Raw genomic sequence first — 15,428 nt, 5'->3', positions numbered from 1 at the left:
CATCTTCTTGTTGGATTGATCCTTTTATTATATTTTATGGTGTCTTTGTCTCTTATTACAGTCTTTGTTTTAAAGTCTTTTTTGTCCAGTATCAGTACTGCTACCCTAGCTTTCTTTTGAGGTTCATTTGCATGGTAAATGTTTCTCTATCCCCTCACTTTCAATCTGCAGATGCCTTTAGGTCTAAAATGAGTCTTTGGTAGGCAGTTACGTAGATGGGTCTTGTTTTTGTTTATCCATTCTGTAGCCCTGTGTTTTTTGATTAGAGCATTTAGTCCATTTACATTTAAGATAATTATTGATAAATATGTATTTTTTGCCATTTTATTGTCTTGTGGTTGTTTCTGAAGATTTTCTCTGATCCTTTCTTATTTTTCTCTCTTTCATGTTTACTAGCTTTCTTTAGTGATATATGTGGATTTCTTTCTCTTTATTCTTCCAATATTTATTAGTGATTTTTCATTTGTTACCATCAGGTTACCATTAGGTTTGTATATAATCTTTAATACATACAGCCTGTATTAAGTTGATGGTCATTTAAGTTTCAACCCATTCTTTAGTCGTCTTCTCCCCACATTTTAGGTACATGGTGTCATAATATCTTATAGTTCTTTTATTTTGTATATTTCTTGACTGGTTATTTTTTACAGAAATAGTTATTTTTCCTGCTTTTGTGTTTTCTATCTTCATACTGTCATTTTTTTCTGTTCACACATAGAGTCCCCTTTAATATCTGTTGCAAGGCTGAGTTAGTGATCATAAACTCCTTCAGTTTTTGCTTGTCTAGGAAACTCTGTTTCATTTTCTTTTTTTTTTTATTTATTTATTTGACAGACAGAGATCACAAGTAGGCAGAGAGGCAGGCAGAGAGAGAGAGAGGAGGAAGCAGGCTCTCCGCGGAGCAGACAGCCCGATGCGGGGCTTGATCCCAGGACCCTGGGATCATGACCTGAGCCGAAGGCAGAGGCTTTAACCCACTGAGCCACCCAGGCGCCCCTCTGTTTCATTTTCTATTCTGAATGATAGCATTTCTGGTTAGAGTATTCCTCACTATAGATTTTTCCCATTCAGCACTTTGAAAATATCATACCACTCCTTTTTGGCTTAGAAAGTTTCTGCTAAAAAATCAGATGGTAGCCTTATGGAGTTTCCTTTTCATGTGAGTGTCTTCTTTCATCTTGCTGCTTTAAATATTTATTTTTCTTTATCAGTATTTTGCTTTTTAAGTTACAATATATCATGGTGTGACTCTGCTTTTATTGTTTTTGTTGGGGGGATTTCTGTGCCTCCTGAATCTGGCATTTCTTTCCCTGGATTAAGAAAGTTTTCAGCTGTTATTTCTTCAAATAAATTCTCTGCCCCATTTTCTCTCCTTCTTCTTCTGGGATTCCTGTAATACAGATGTTATTATGTTTGGTGAAGTCACTGATTTCCCAAAGTCTGTTCTCATTTTTTTTTTTTTTAAGATTTTATTTATTTGTCAGAGTGATCAGAAGTAGGCGGTGCTGCATTCACGGGGGAAAGCAGGCTCCCTGATGAGCAAGAAGCCCAATGTGGAACTTGATCCCAGGACCCTGGAAACATGACCTGAGCCAAAGGCAAATGCTCAATGGACTGAGCCACCCAGGCACCCCTGTCTGTTCTCATTTTGCATAATTCTTTCTTTCTCCCTTTTATTAGGTTTTATTTTATTTATTTATTTATTTATTTGACACCGAGAGAGAGAGTACATAAGCAGGCAAAGTAACAAGCAGAGGGAGTAATAGGCTCCTTGCTGAGTATGGAGCCTGACATGGGGCTTGATCCCAGGACCCTGGGATCATGACTTGAGCCAAAAGAAGTTGCTTAACCAACTGGGCCACCCAGGCCCCCTTCTCCCTTTCATTTAGTTTTATGACTTTCCATTAGTCTCTATGGGTCACTATTATCTTTCTTCTGCTTCTACCAGCCTGCTGTTCATTCCATCAAATGTGTGTCTCATTTCATTTATTGAGCCCTTTATCTCTATGTATTTCATTATCTCTGTGTTAATGGTCTCACTGATGTGTTCCCCTCTTTTCTAAAGTCCAGTGAGTATTCTTATCATTGCTTTAAATTCTCCAACAGGCATGTTACTTATTTCTATTTCACTTAGATTCCTAGCTGTGGCCTTTCCTATTCTTAGATTTGGGACAAATACTTCTGTCTTCTCATTTTATCTAAGTCTCTGTGCCTGTTACTGTGTGTCAGGAAAGTCAGCTGTGTTTCCTTTTTTTTTTTTTTTTTTTTTTTTTTAAATTTTTATTTGACAGAGAGAGAGAGAGCACAAGTAGGCAGGGAGGTAGGCAGAGGGAGAGGGGAAGCAGGCTCCCTGCTGAGCAGAGAGCCCGGTGCGGGGCTCAATCCCAGGACCCTGAGACCATGACCTGAGCTGAAGGCAGAGTCTTAACCCACTGAGCCACCCAGGTGCCCCTATGTTTCCTATTTTTGAGGGTAATGCCTTTATGAAGAAGAGGTCCTATGTTTCCTGCAGTCTCCTGTGTAGTCTTCCTATGTAGTCTCGGGCCTGGTGCTTCTGGGAGCATCTCCTATGTGTGCTTCATGTGCTCAGCTTTTGTATCCACTTTATCCTTCAAATCAATCATTTGCAGAAGCTGTCTCTACCTTTTGTGGGCATTGTTGGGTCCCTGGCCTGATTGTGGCTCATTTTAACTAGGTGTACTCTGTTCTGCTTGTGAAGTGAGGTGTGTCACTGCTGCCACTGGAACCAAAGCTCTGAAAAACCCCTGGGTTGGGAGATGCAATGTTGACAGGGATTGGGGCCAGTCTTCCGGGGAGGGGGTCTGCTGCACTGGGACTGAGACGAGGCTGACTGGGAGCAGAGGTTCCACTGGGGTGTGGGTGGCATGGCTTGGTGTAAGTGAGTTAGGTAGCAAGTGTCCAGGCTGGGCTGGTTCCTGCAGATCGCTCTCTGCTTATGCTGAGGGATGGTGGGGGAAATGGTGCCCGCCAGTTCCTTTGTTCCCAGAGCGGTCTCTAAATGAATGTTGCCTCTCGAGGACATGCTCTGAGAGGAGCAACTAACCAACCTCTGCACTGTGTGCCCCAGACACTCTTCATATTGCTGTTTCCATGGTGGATGTCCACTGCCTGTTTGCCCCACATAAAACAAGAGCAGCCCCAGTGCCCTCTGAGCTTTCCCAGAGCCAAACACATTGACCTTTAAAATTCCAGGCCTTAAGCTCTGTTGGTTGGAAGAACTCAGAAAATTCAGACCCTCTCGCTTTTCAAGCCAATTGCTATGGGGATTTGTTTTCTCTGTGTGCTTCCCTGCAGGTTAGTCTGTCTTCTCACCCTTCTCTGTGACTGCTGTTCTTTCCCACCCCAGGGGCCATAATCTCTTTCTCTCCCAAACCGCATCTCTACACTTACTGTCTTTCGCACTGTGACTTCTTCTCTGCCTTCAGTTGTGGAGTTTGTTCTGCCAGACTTCAGATAGATTTCTGGGGTATTTAGTAGATAAGTTGTATTTGTGGGATGGGGTGAGCCTAGGGTTCTCCTATTCCATTGCCATCTTCTAATTTCCTGGTATAGATTTTTGAATTGTAAACTAGAAAGCTTTAGTTTTGTGTCTGTTCCAGTACCCATTGACATGATTGCATTTTTTAATGAATATTGGTTTTTTGTATAGCACTGTGCCAGGTGCTCTTGGGAATGACGAAGCCAGAAACTTTGGCCTTTCTTTTAAAGAACTTAAAATCTATTAGGAGAAACAAGGAAACTTTTTGAAAAGATAGGATCACGGGCGCCTGGGTGGCTCAGTGGGTTAAGCCACTGCCTTCGGCTCAGGTCATGATCTCAGGGTCCTGAGATCCAGTCCCGCATCGGGCTCTCTGCTCAGCGGGGGGCCTGCTTCCCTTCCTCTCTCTCTGCCTGCTTCTTTGCCTACTTGTGATCTCTGTCTGTCAGATAAATAAATAAAATCTTAAAAAAAAAAAGATAGGATCACAACGGAGTAATTTGAAAAGTTATGTGAATAATAAAGTTTAAAATACAGGTTTTTTAGGAGCTGAAGATGGTAACTGTAGCACAAGTGAGGAAAGAAAAAATGGACAAAAGTAGACCTCCTCAGAATAAAAAACTTGTTTTGCGAACTACATCATCGAGAAGCAAAAAGACAACCCACAAAAAGAGAGAAAATATTTGCCAGTCATATATCTAAAAAGGAGCTTTTTTCCAGAATATGTAACAAACTCTTAGAACTCAGTAATTTAAAAAAAAAAAAAAAAGTGAAAGAAAATGTGCAAAGGATCTAAATAGATACTTCTCTAAAGAAGGTCTCTCTGTGTCCAAAAACAAATGAAAAGATGTTTGACATCATTATTCATCAGGAACATACAAATGAAAATCACAGTGAGATACCACCTCACACCCACCAGAGTAGCTGTAAATCAAAAAGACATATTATTGTTATAGGATAGGGAGAAATTGGAATCATCTTATGTGCTTGTTGGAATGTAAAATGGTCCATCTGACATTGGAAAGCAGTTTAGCAGTTCCTTGAAATGTTAAACATAGAATTAACATATGATCCGGCAGTTTTACTCCTTAAATTTCTACACCCAAGAGAAATTTAAAAATATACCTACACAAAAACTTGTATAGGGACATTCCTAGCAGCATTATTCATAATAGTCAAAGTTGGAAACAACTCAGTTGTCCATGAACTGCTAAGTAAAATGTGGCATATTCTTCCATTGGAATATTATTCAGACATAAAAAGTAATGAAGTTCTGATATATGCTACAACAGGCAAGAACCTCGAAAACACATTAAGTAAAAGGAGTCAATGACAAAAGACCATGTACTGTACGATTCCATTTATTCGAAATGTCCAAAATAGGCAAATCTGTAGCGAGAGAAAATATATTAATGATTGTGTAGGGTAGGAAGTAGAGAGGAATGAACAGTGACTGCTGCTAATTGGCATAGCTCCCTTTTTGGAAGTTGAAATACCCTAAGATTAGGTTATGGTAATGGTTGCACGACTCTATGAGTATATTAAATAGTGTTAAATTGTGCACTTAAAACAGGTGAATTATGGGAGCCTGGGTGGCCCAGTCAGTTGAGCATCTTCCTTTGGCTAAGGTCGTGATCCCAGGGTACTGGGATCAAGACCCACATTGGGCTCTCTGCTCAGAGGGGACCCTGCTTCTCCCTCTCCTGCCTACCGTACCCCCTGCTTGTGCTCTGTCTCTCTGTCTAATAAGTAAAATCTTACACACACACAAACACAAACAGGTGGATTATGTGGTGTGTGAAATCTCTCAGTAAAAGCTACTAAAAAGGGGGGGATGGTCTTAAAGAGAAATCTGTCCCAAGCCTTAAAGGAAGGAGGGATGGCTGAACTGGGCTTTAAAGGATGGGGAAAAAATCAAACTCAATAGAGTAGAAGGCATTTTATATATGTTTGTGTTTTTATTTTTTAAACGTAGTATGTGCTCACAGTGAAAATAAAATGACAGAAAAATATGAGTTGAAAAGTAAGAGGTACTCTTCCAGTTCCTCATTTCTGACGTTCCAGATACAGCCTATCAGCAGTTTTCTCTTTTTTTGTATAAATACAATATAAATGTATTTACATCCACATTTTTATATGTCTGTTTTCACACATGTGACTTATCAAAACAGAATCATGTGAGGAAGTGCCTAGGTTAAGTAACCCAGAGAAAAATGAGTGAAAAAGAATTGCATTCAGATTATAGAGAACCAGTAGGTTTAGAATTTAGTTTAATAGACAAAAGAATGATAAACTATGATAAATGTTAGGATGAGTTATCATGATTACTGTGTATAGCTATTTGGTAATAACCAAGACATTGGAACACATTTTATCTTTTTTAGGAGCAGCCTGGTTAAAAAGATGACAGGCACACATAAGGTAGAAAAAGACAAGAGGTGTAAGGAGGAATAAGAAAGAGAGTTTCTGAGATAGCCGAGAGGATTACATTGGAATGAATTGGGGATATGACTTTGTTGATCATAAATGGGTAGGTAATTAAAGATATAGGGACAGTGAAAAGCAAGCTGTTCTTGAACAGTATCAAGGAAATCCTTATAGTTGAAATGGAATATTTGGAAAGAAGGTGTAGGTATGGCAAAGAGATGATAACTAGTATTTATTGAGTGATGCCAGGATTCTAACTAAGGCTATAACAAATAGTGAGGTCTTGTTTCTTTTTTTTTTTTTTTCCCCTTCAAGTTTTTATTCAGATTCTAGTTAATTAACATGTAGTGTAATACTGGTTTCAGGAATAGAATCTAGTGATTCATCACATATATACATTATTTCTTTATTTGTGTTTAGTTTTGACTAGTTCTCCATGAGTTTAATTTTATTCTCTGAAAAAAAAATCTTTTATTCTTTGTGTCCTCATAGTCTAGCCCAGTGCCTGGCACATTGCAGGAGGTTCAGTAAATATTTATTAACTGCATGATTTCAAAGGTTTGTTTTGCTTTGTTTTGTTTTAGCTCTGATATACAAAGTTAGGTTTCTTCCCTCTATGGAACTAACCATAAAGTTTGAATCAAATCACCCACACAGGAGCCATCTAGAGACCACTTCATTTCAAATACTGCACTCATGCTTTCTCATTTTTATAGATTCTTTGTCCTTAGGAATTCTGTCATAAACGACTTTATTTTCATCCCACCACATTCTATTCTGACCTTGGCTTTGTTTTGTCTTCAGTGGAAATTGCTTGAGAAACTTGTTTTTGAATTCAGAAAACACCTTCTGGCACACTTATTTCTTCCATACAGAAGTTCATGGGTCTTGTATAGCTGATAACCCAACTTCTTCATTGTCTCATTTCACACTGACACTTAAGCTTTAAATACTCTGCAATATTTTTTGTTGTCTTTCTATTTGTCCTGGCTTCTTTTACTAGTGGTGTGCTCTGAGAATAGTACCTGGGGTTTGTGCTGTGGCGACTGAACAGATTTATAGGACTATATGTGAACGACAGTGGAATTAGAATAAATTTAAGACAAATCAGATTTCAAAGAAGGAATATTCAGGATCTGGTGGACTGGCTAGATTTAAAGAATGAAGAGGTATCACAATAGATCCAAGCCCAGATAAAGTTAATACTGGTGGGAAGCAGTGATAGAAGCCGAGAAGTTTCTGAGTGTAGTACCATAACTGAGGTGTTAGCATCCAGGGCTTATAAGACTCAATCTGGTCTCTTTGTTAAACTGCTCAAAAGGTATTTTCAGAACACAGGATTTTTTTCACAAGTGGTATGAATGGTCTCATTTATTGATTGTCTACTAGATGCTAGTCTAGATGCTAGCATCTAGTAGACATCTAGCACCTATTAGGTAGGACATAATGCATAACATGCATTATGAAGCCCTGTAGTAACCCTGTGATGTTTCGTAGGCAAGAAAACTGAAGTTCAGGTGTTCACATTACAAGCATAGTGTAGAACCATGATTTGAGTCCAGACCTCTCTGAATCCCAAGCCCGTACTTTTTTTTTTTTTAGATAGATTTATTGAACTATAATTTACATATAGTAAAATCTACCTATTGTAAAGTATGTAGTTTGATGAATTTGGGCAAATGCATTACTGTAGTTAAGATATAGAACATCCCCTGCCTTACCCCAAGAAGTTCTCTCAAGTTTGTCTGTAGTCCTTCCCTCTACTCCCAGCTCTTGGTAACCACTGATTTGTTAGGTCATAGTTTTGCCTTTTCCAGAATGTCATATAAATGGAATAATATATTAGGTAGCATTTTGTTTCTGGTTCTTAGCTTGACCTTTTTAACTTACCTGTATTGTTGCGTGTATGAGTAGTTAATTTGTTTTTTTATTGCGGGTAAATTGTGTGGCTATATTATAATTCATTCATACATTCCCTAGTTGATGGATATTAGGCTCTTTCCAGCTTCTAGCTATTAGGAATAAAACGGCTATAAACTTTGGTATATAGGCTTTTCGAGATACCTTTTCCTATCTCTTGAGTAACTTCCTTGTGGTGGGTTGCTAGGTTATATGGAAGTATATGTTTAACTTTATGAGCTGTCAAACTACCTTTGAAAGTGGCTATACCGTTTTGTAGTCCTGCCAACAACATCTAAGAGTATAGTTGCTCTATATCCTGTCACTACTTAGTATTGTCAGTCTTTTTTATTTTAGCCATTGTAGTAGATGCATGATAGTATTTCTGAGTGGGTTTTTTTTTATTGTAGTTTAATTTTTCTAATGCTTATGGATGTTAAGTATCTTTATGTGTTTACCATATCTTCTTTTGCTAAGTTTCTATTCAGATATTTGCTTATTTTGAATGGGATTTTTGTCTTATTATGTGGCTGTGAGATTTCTTTTATTGTGGATGCAAACCCTAATCATCTAAGTGTTTTGCAAATACTGTATTTTGTTAACTACTTTTCCAAGGGCAGCAGTTTTTAATTTTGTTGAAATCCAGTCTATCATTTTTTTCTTGTACAGTTTGTTTGTTTTCCTAATTAGGAAATCTTTGCCTGACCCAAAATCACACAGATTTTCTTCTGTGTTTTCTTCTTGAAATTTTATAGTTTATGTTCTAACATTTTATGTATATGCTTCATTTCAGGTTACTTTTTATTATGGGGCAAGGTAAAGTTGAGATTTACCTTGTTACAGCACTCAGAGCCGTAACCATTCCAATCTTAGCTCTTATCATTAAGACTGTGACTTTAGACATGTTGAGTCCTCCAAGTCTCCTGCTTAAGTAATCTCATAAGGGTTAGAGTGGATGTGTAGCAGCATTTCACACAGTGTCTTCAATATAGTAGGCATTCAGTCAATGACAGTTATGAATTATTATTGGTGAAAATTGCTCATTCTTCCATTTAGCTAACATAGTGAAGATCAGTTGCATGTGTGGGGGGATATGTTAGTGAACAAAGTTCCTATTTTTAGGGTGATTATGTGCTACTTGTTAATGTACAAATCACAAGATAGGCTATTACTATAATTTTATTAAATGACATTAAAGTTAAGGGTGCATTATGGTGCAGCAGTGAAACCTTACAGTTGATACCTAAGCACTCTACTAGTGTGGTAGTTTAATAAATTAGGTTCTGAAATTATCTCAGGAATTGGTCAGCCTTGGAATTATAGAGGCAAACATTAGAAGAATATCGTCAGTGCCACTCCAGGGAGAGAACATTGAATCTGGTTGCACGTATTTCTAGGAGATTAGGCCACCAGCTTTCCCTAGAAAACAGCCAGTGAAATCATTTGTCACACTTCATATGTTCAGAGTTCTCTGTGCTTGAGCAGCCTTTGAATCAAAATACAGTTTTTCATGTAAATTTTGCCTTCAGCCTCAGAATGTAGTCATGACTCAAGTTTCTAGCTCACACAGTAGTTCTGTTTTTTTTTAATAGCCTATTAAAGATTTAAGTTTTTGTAATGTGGTACTTTACATAATGTGATTCTACCCAATGAATGAATGACTTATGGGAGGTGTGAGCACAAGATGTGGGCTTTTGAAGTTAGAAGTGGGGTTTAATTATTGTTTTTTTTCCTTAGTAACTCTTAGGAGCTGTGCAAATTTTTTAATTGTCTCATCCTCGGTCTCTCTATGCCTCCTATAATTTATAGCATTGTTAGCATTAAGTGAGAGAGATCACTTTTACTAAGTACCTAGCCAGGACATCTTACTTGTTTTCATTTATTTGCACTATAAACTATAGTGAAATTTATATACAGTATTGGTTTATTTTCAGAATCGTCTAAAAGAAATTGAACAAAACCTCTCTAAAATAATGAGACTTGACAATGAAATTAAAGCCTTGGATAGCCGGAAGAAGCAAATGGAGAAAGATAATAGTGAACTGGAAAAGAAAATGGAAAAGGTTTGTGGTGGTAGAATTTCATTTTTCAAAATTTTGAGATTATTAAAATGAACCTCATTTGAATCCATTTTGCCACTCGTATTTAAAAAAAAAAATACAAATCTTAGTGTTTGTGTTATTTCCATGTATATGTTAAAGGGAAGGATATTGAATAAGCTTTGGTTCATATTTTGTACTTCAGAGTGATAACTTGTTTTATTTATTCATTAAAGCTCCTATTTTGGTTCTCTGCACAGGTTTTTCAAGGGACTGATGAGCAACTAAATGATTTATATCATAATCACCAGAGAACAGTAAGGGAGAAAGAAAGGAGACTGGTAGACTGTCAGCGTGAACTAGAGAAGTTAAATAAAGAATCAAGACTTCTCAATCAGGAAAAATCAGAACTGCTTGTTGAGCAGGGTAGGACAAAACGTTAACTTGGTCTTTTTTCCTATTATATTATGCTTTTTCTGCACGAATAATGAATCTCCAAGAAATTATATAGAGTGAAAAAAGCCAACCTAAAAAGATAATATATGGTATGCTTCCATTTATATAACATTTCTGAAATGTCAGAACAGATTAGTAGTTGCCAGGGTTATTGAGCAGGAGGAGGAACTGGAGGAAGATTAGTATGTCTATGGTTGTAAAAAGCAACAAGAGCAAAAAAAACCCACATAAGTATGGTTATAAAAGATTGTGGGGGGGTGCCTGGGTGGCTCAGTGGGGTAAAGCCTCTGCCTTTGGCTCAGGTCATGATCCCAGGGTCCTGGGATCGAGCCCCCACATCAGGCTCTCTGCACAGCGGAGAGTCTGCTTCCCCCTCTCGCTTCCTCTTTGTGATCTCTCTCTCTCTCTGTCAAATAAATAAATAAATAAAATCTTCCCCCAAAAAAGATTATGGATACAGAAGCTTATTGTGGTATTTGAACTGTTCATTAATGTTCACTGTCATGGTGGAGATATGAACTAACACAGTTGATTATATTATGTAGAACTTAATATACACAAATAGATAAAAAGTAACACTGGGGAAATCTGAATAAAACTGGTGGATTGTATCAATGTCAGTATCCTGACTGTGAAATTATACTATACTATTGTAGAGTGTTACTAAAGGAAACACTGTCTTTTCTCCCAACAGTTCTGACGCCAGGTGTGTGGGTTTTTCCACACCAGGCAATCCTCCAGTGTTGGGCAGAGAGAATTTTGTTCTGACACTAATTATCTGGAGTCAGTGCTTTACCTGTGTAGTCCGACAAAACTGCCTATCCAGTTCAGATTCCAGTTGCAAGTCCCAAGTTGTCTGTCACCTATACTTCAGATCAGTTGGCTGTAAATCAGGAGTTCCCACAAACCCTTTCTGAGACTCAGTAATTTGCTGTAATCATTCATAGAACTTAGGGAAACTTTTTGTGTTTATTATAAAGGATACCACTCAGGAACAGTCAAATGGAAAAGATACTTAGTGCAAGGTATGCAGAAGGGTCTTCAGCTTCCATACCCTCTCCATGTGCATCACTCACACATGAACCAGCGCCGTGATGTATTCACCAACCTTTAAGGTCTCTGAATGCTGTTATTCAGCGTTCTAATGGAAGTTCCATTATATAGGCATGGTTGAATAAATAATTAACCATTGGTGATTGAACTCAATCTTCAGCTGCTCCATAGAGTTGAGGAGGTGGGTACTGAAAGTTCCTACTCTCTAATCCCATTGTTGGTTTATTTGAGCACCAGCTCCCATCATGGTAAGGGTCACTGCATTAGAATAAACTCCATTATGCTGAAAAGGACTAAGAATGAGTAACAAAAGATGCTCCTTCCACCTATATCACTCAGGAATTCTAAGAGTTTTAGGTGGTTTGTGCCAGCTACCAAGGACAAAAACCAAATACATTTTTTTTTTTTAAAGATTTATTTATTTATTTGACAGAGAGAGATTACAAGTAGGCAGAGAGGCAGGCAGAGAGAGAGAGGAGGAAGCAGGCTCCCTGCTGAGCAGAGAGCCCGATGCGGGACTCGATCCCAGGACCCTGAGATCATGACCTGAGCCGAAGGCAGCGGCTTAACCCACTGAGCCACCCAGGCGCCCAACCAAATACATATTTTTTATTATGTCGCAAAACCAGTTACCAGGGTGAACTGGGCAAAGTTTATAGGAGATTCTGCTGTGTTTTTGTTTTTTTTTTTTTAAATAACTGCTTATGAATGTACAGTTCTTTTAATAAAAAAAAACACTTGAAAATTGAATTATTATGGTTGTGTGTTTTAAAGGTCGTTTGCAGCTACAGGCGGATCGCCATCAAGAACATATCCAAGCTAGAGATTCATTAATTCAGTCTTTGGCAACACAGCTAGAATTGGATGGCTTTGAACGTGGACCATTCAATGAAAGACATATTAAAAATTTTCACAAACTTGTGAGAGAGAGGCAAGAAAGGGAAGCAGAAATTGCCAGCCAGCTGATGGTAAATATTGCTATATTCTTTTGTTTGTATCGGATTCTCTAGTTAATACTGTTTTAATTTTGGGGTAGACCTCATATTGTCAAATTTTCAGGTTAGTGTTAGGCTAGAATCTTTTTGAGATAGAAAAAACCCTTATGGAAGCAAATTTCTAAAATTTTTAAGGATAAAAATATGAAGAAAATACAGACTACATTTTAAATTTGATTTTGTTACCTTTCTTTTTTTTTCTTTTCCAGTTTTACTGAGATAATTAACAGGTACCACTCAACGTTTAAGGCATATGGCACGATGGACTGGTTTACATATATTGTGAAATGCTTACCACAGTGGGTTCAGCTGAAACCCATTTCCTCATGTAGATACCATAAAAGAAAAGAATATATATTTACCTTGTGATGAGAACTATTAGAATGTACTTCCTTAACTTCCTGTATATCACATGGCAGTGTTAGTGGTAGTCATCATGATATACGTTATAGCTATAGTACTTATAACTAGAAATTCGAACCTTTTGACCACCTTCCTTCAATTCTCCCTCCTCCCTCCTTCCACCTCTGTGACCACAAGTCTGATCTCTTTTATTTGAGTTTGTTTATTTTCAGGGTTTGTTTTGTTTTTAGGTTCCACAATGTAAGTGAGAGCATACAGTGTTTGTCTTCCAAAATTTCTTTTTAAAGGTAATCATAAAGAAAACGTTTGCTCATGGTTAATAATGATTATCTTTGGGTGATGGTTATTGCACTATTTTGTACTTTGCTCTATTTTTCTTAGTGTGCAGGTGTTAACTTTGTATTCAAGAAACTTTATTAAATGGTTCAGTGAAAAAAATTGTTAATGCTCATTCTTCTTATATGTAGAATGACTTTGCAGAAAAAGAAACTCTGAAACAAAAACAGATAGATGAAATAAGGGACAAGAAAACTGGACTGGGAAGAATAATTGAGCTAAAATCAGAAATCCTAACAAAGAAGCAGAATGAGCTGAGAAATGTGAAGCATGAATTACAGCAGTTGGAAGGATCTTCAGACAGGATTCTTGAACTAGACCAGGAGCTCTCAAAAGCTGTAAGATCCTTTTTAGTAATCTAATAACTTTAATGTGTAAAATGTTTAGAATCTTATATTCTGAAGTATATTATCTGTTGCTAATCTTAAGATTATGGCATTTCAATAAAAACATCAGTTGTCTATGAATGTCATACAAAATGAAAACATCTGAATATTATAATCATACCAACTCTTTGATTCTGGAAGTGGGTGGATTGAAAATTAGAATTACGTAAGAAGCTTTTTAAAAAGACTTAGGCTTGGGGGCACCTGGGTAGCTCAGTCGAGTAAGCGTCTGCCGTCAGATCAGGTCATGATTCCGGAGTCCTGGGATCAGGCCATGCATTGGGCTCCCTGCTCAGTGGGGTGTCTCCTTCTCCCTTTGCCCTCACCCCACTCCTTCATGTTCTCTCTAGAGTGGGGACTAGAAATATATGTTCCAAAAAACCAGGTGATTGTTAGGAGTACCTTGGTTAAGAACCACTTACCTAAGTTTAAAAAAAAAAAATTTTTTTTTTGCTCTAGGTTCCACGCACTGTAGATTTTACATGATTCTTGCCATGGTATCACTTTATATGTGGTAGAAATTTTCCTAGACCAGCTGCTTTTACAAATATCCAAATTCTCTTTCTTTTTTCTGATCTGTCCCCTTCCTTCACATATCTGCCACCAAAGTAGGCATCCTAAAGCTCGGTAGATTTCCCTCCCAGAACCCATCTTGATAATTTAAGTAAACATTTCAATTTGCTCTGTAACTTAGCATCTAGCATACATTTTTGTCAGTTTAGCAGTTTGTCACAGTTTCCCATCACATTGCCTTGTGATGATAAAGTACTCGTTAGAGACCACATCACACTATTACATGTTTTCTAAATGCCAGGCAATGTAGTACGTTTACGTGGGTACCTGATGAATACTTACCAACCAAAGAGTTACTAAACTGTACATTTGGATGTATTTTTCTCAGTTTTCTCTACCATTATAACCGAGTAAGATAACATTATAAGATTTTCCTTAAAAATCTGTGCTTTTTCTCTTCTAGGATAAAAGTAAACAGTAATATCTTGATCATTCTGAGGAATAGTTGATTTCTAATACATTTTGTCTTTATTTTAACACAAAACATATAAACTTTTGTGTTTGAATTATTAATAAGGAACGTGAGCTAAGCAAGGCTGAGAAAAACAACAATGTAGAAGCTCTAAAAACAGAAGTTATAAACCTTCAAAATGAGAAAGCAGACCTAGACAGGACCCTGCGTAAATTGGACCAGGAGATGGAACAGTTAAACTATCATACAACAACACGCACCCAGATGGAGATGCTGACCAGAGACAAAGTATGACCTTTCTTTTTGTTCTAACTATACTTCTGGTATTAAAAAAATTTACGTTTGTAAGGGATGCACTACAAAATACTTAGGTGGTGTTGGTATTGTATCTTAGGAGTTAAGTGAGCTTAATATTCTATAAAATAAGACTTTGGAGCTTAGGAAAACTATTTTCTAATTCCAAAAAATAATACTGAAGTATATATACACATGCCCATTGCTATTAATATTTATCACGTCATATAGAAGTTTTAATTTTTACTATTGTCAGACTTGTTACTTTTTTCTCTTATGGCACGGAAGGGTAATTCCCACTGTGAGACTTTAAGAATTTTGCATTTTCCTCTTTCATGTTCATTGTTTTATTTTTTAAGCCTAGAATTTTAGTCTAGAATTTATTTTTGTTCTGAGCCACCTAGCTAGCTCAGTTGGTAGAGCATGTAACTCTTGATCTCAGAGTTGTAAATTAGAATTTATTTTTGTTCTTGATACAATGTAGAGATCTTGGACTTTATATTTATTTATTTAATTAATTTTTTATGGGGCATCTGGGTGGCTCAGTCGTTAAGTGTCTGCCTTTGGCTCAGGCAGACAGAGTCCTGGAATCGAGCCCTGCATCGGGCTCGCTGCTCAGTGGAAGCCTGCTTCTGCCTCTCACTCCCCCTGCTTGTGTTCTCTCTCTCGCTGTGTCTCTCTCGATCAAATAAATAA

The 15,428-nt window shown here is 37.4% G+C and overlaps 1 protein-coding gene across 7 annotated transcripts in view; it reads left to right on the top strand.

Annotated features, from left to right (window-relative positions):
* RAD50 (RAD50 double strand break repair protein) overlaps window positions 1–15,428 on the top strand; it is a 230,906-nt gene that overhangs the window by 168,463 nt on the left and 47,015 nt on the right. For all 7 annotated transcript variants that reach the window (XR_004284081.1, XM_032336771.1, XM_032336768.1 and 4 more), the window contains 5 exons: window positions 9,760–9,888; window positions 10,125–10,290; window positions 12,148–12,341; window positions 13,199–13,405; window positions 14,544–14,726. Coding sequence is in view for 6 of the 7 variants with exons in the window: in XM_032336771.1 (XP_032192662.1) it covers window positions 9,760–9,888; window positions 10,125–10,290; window positions 12,148–12,341; window positions 13,199–13,405; window positions 14,544–14,726 (879 nt within the window). In the remaining variant the exon portion in view is untranslated. The remainder of the gene's footprint in view (window positions 1–9,759; window positions 9,889–10,124; window positions 10,291–12,147; window positions 12,342–13,198; window positions 13,406–14,543; window positions 14,727–15,428) is intronic.

This window comes from Mustela erminea, chromosome 3, assembly GCF_009829155.1.
Source record: "Mustela erminea isolate mMusErm1 chromosome 3, mMusErm1.Pri, whole genome shotgun sequence".
Lineage (NCBI taxonomy): Eukaryota > Metazoa > Chordata > Mammalia > Carnivora > Mustelidae > Mustela > Mustela erminea.
This window is presented reverse-complemented; position numbering and strand designations above follow the sequence as displayed.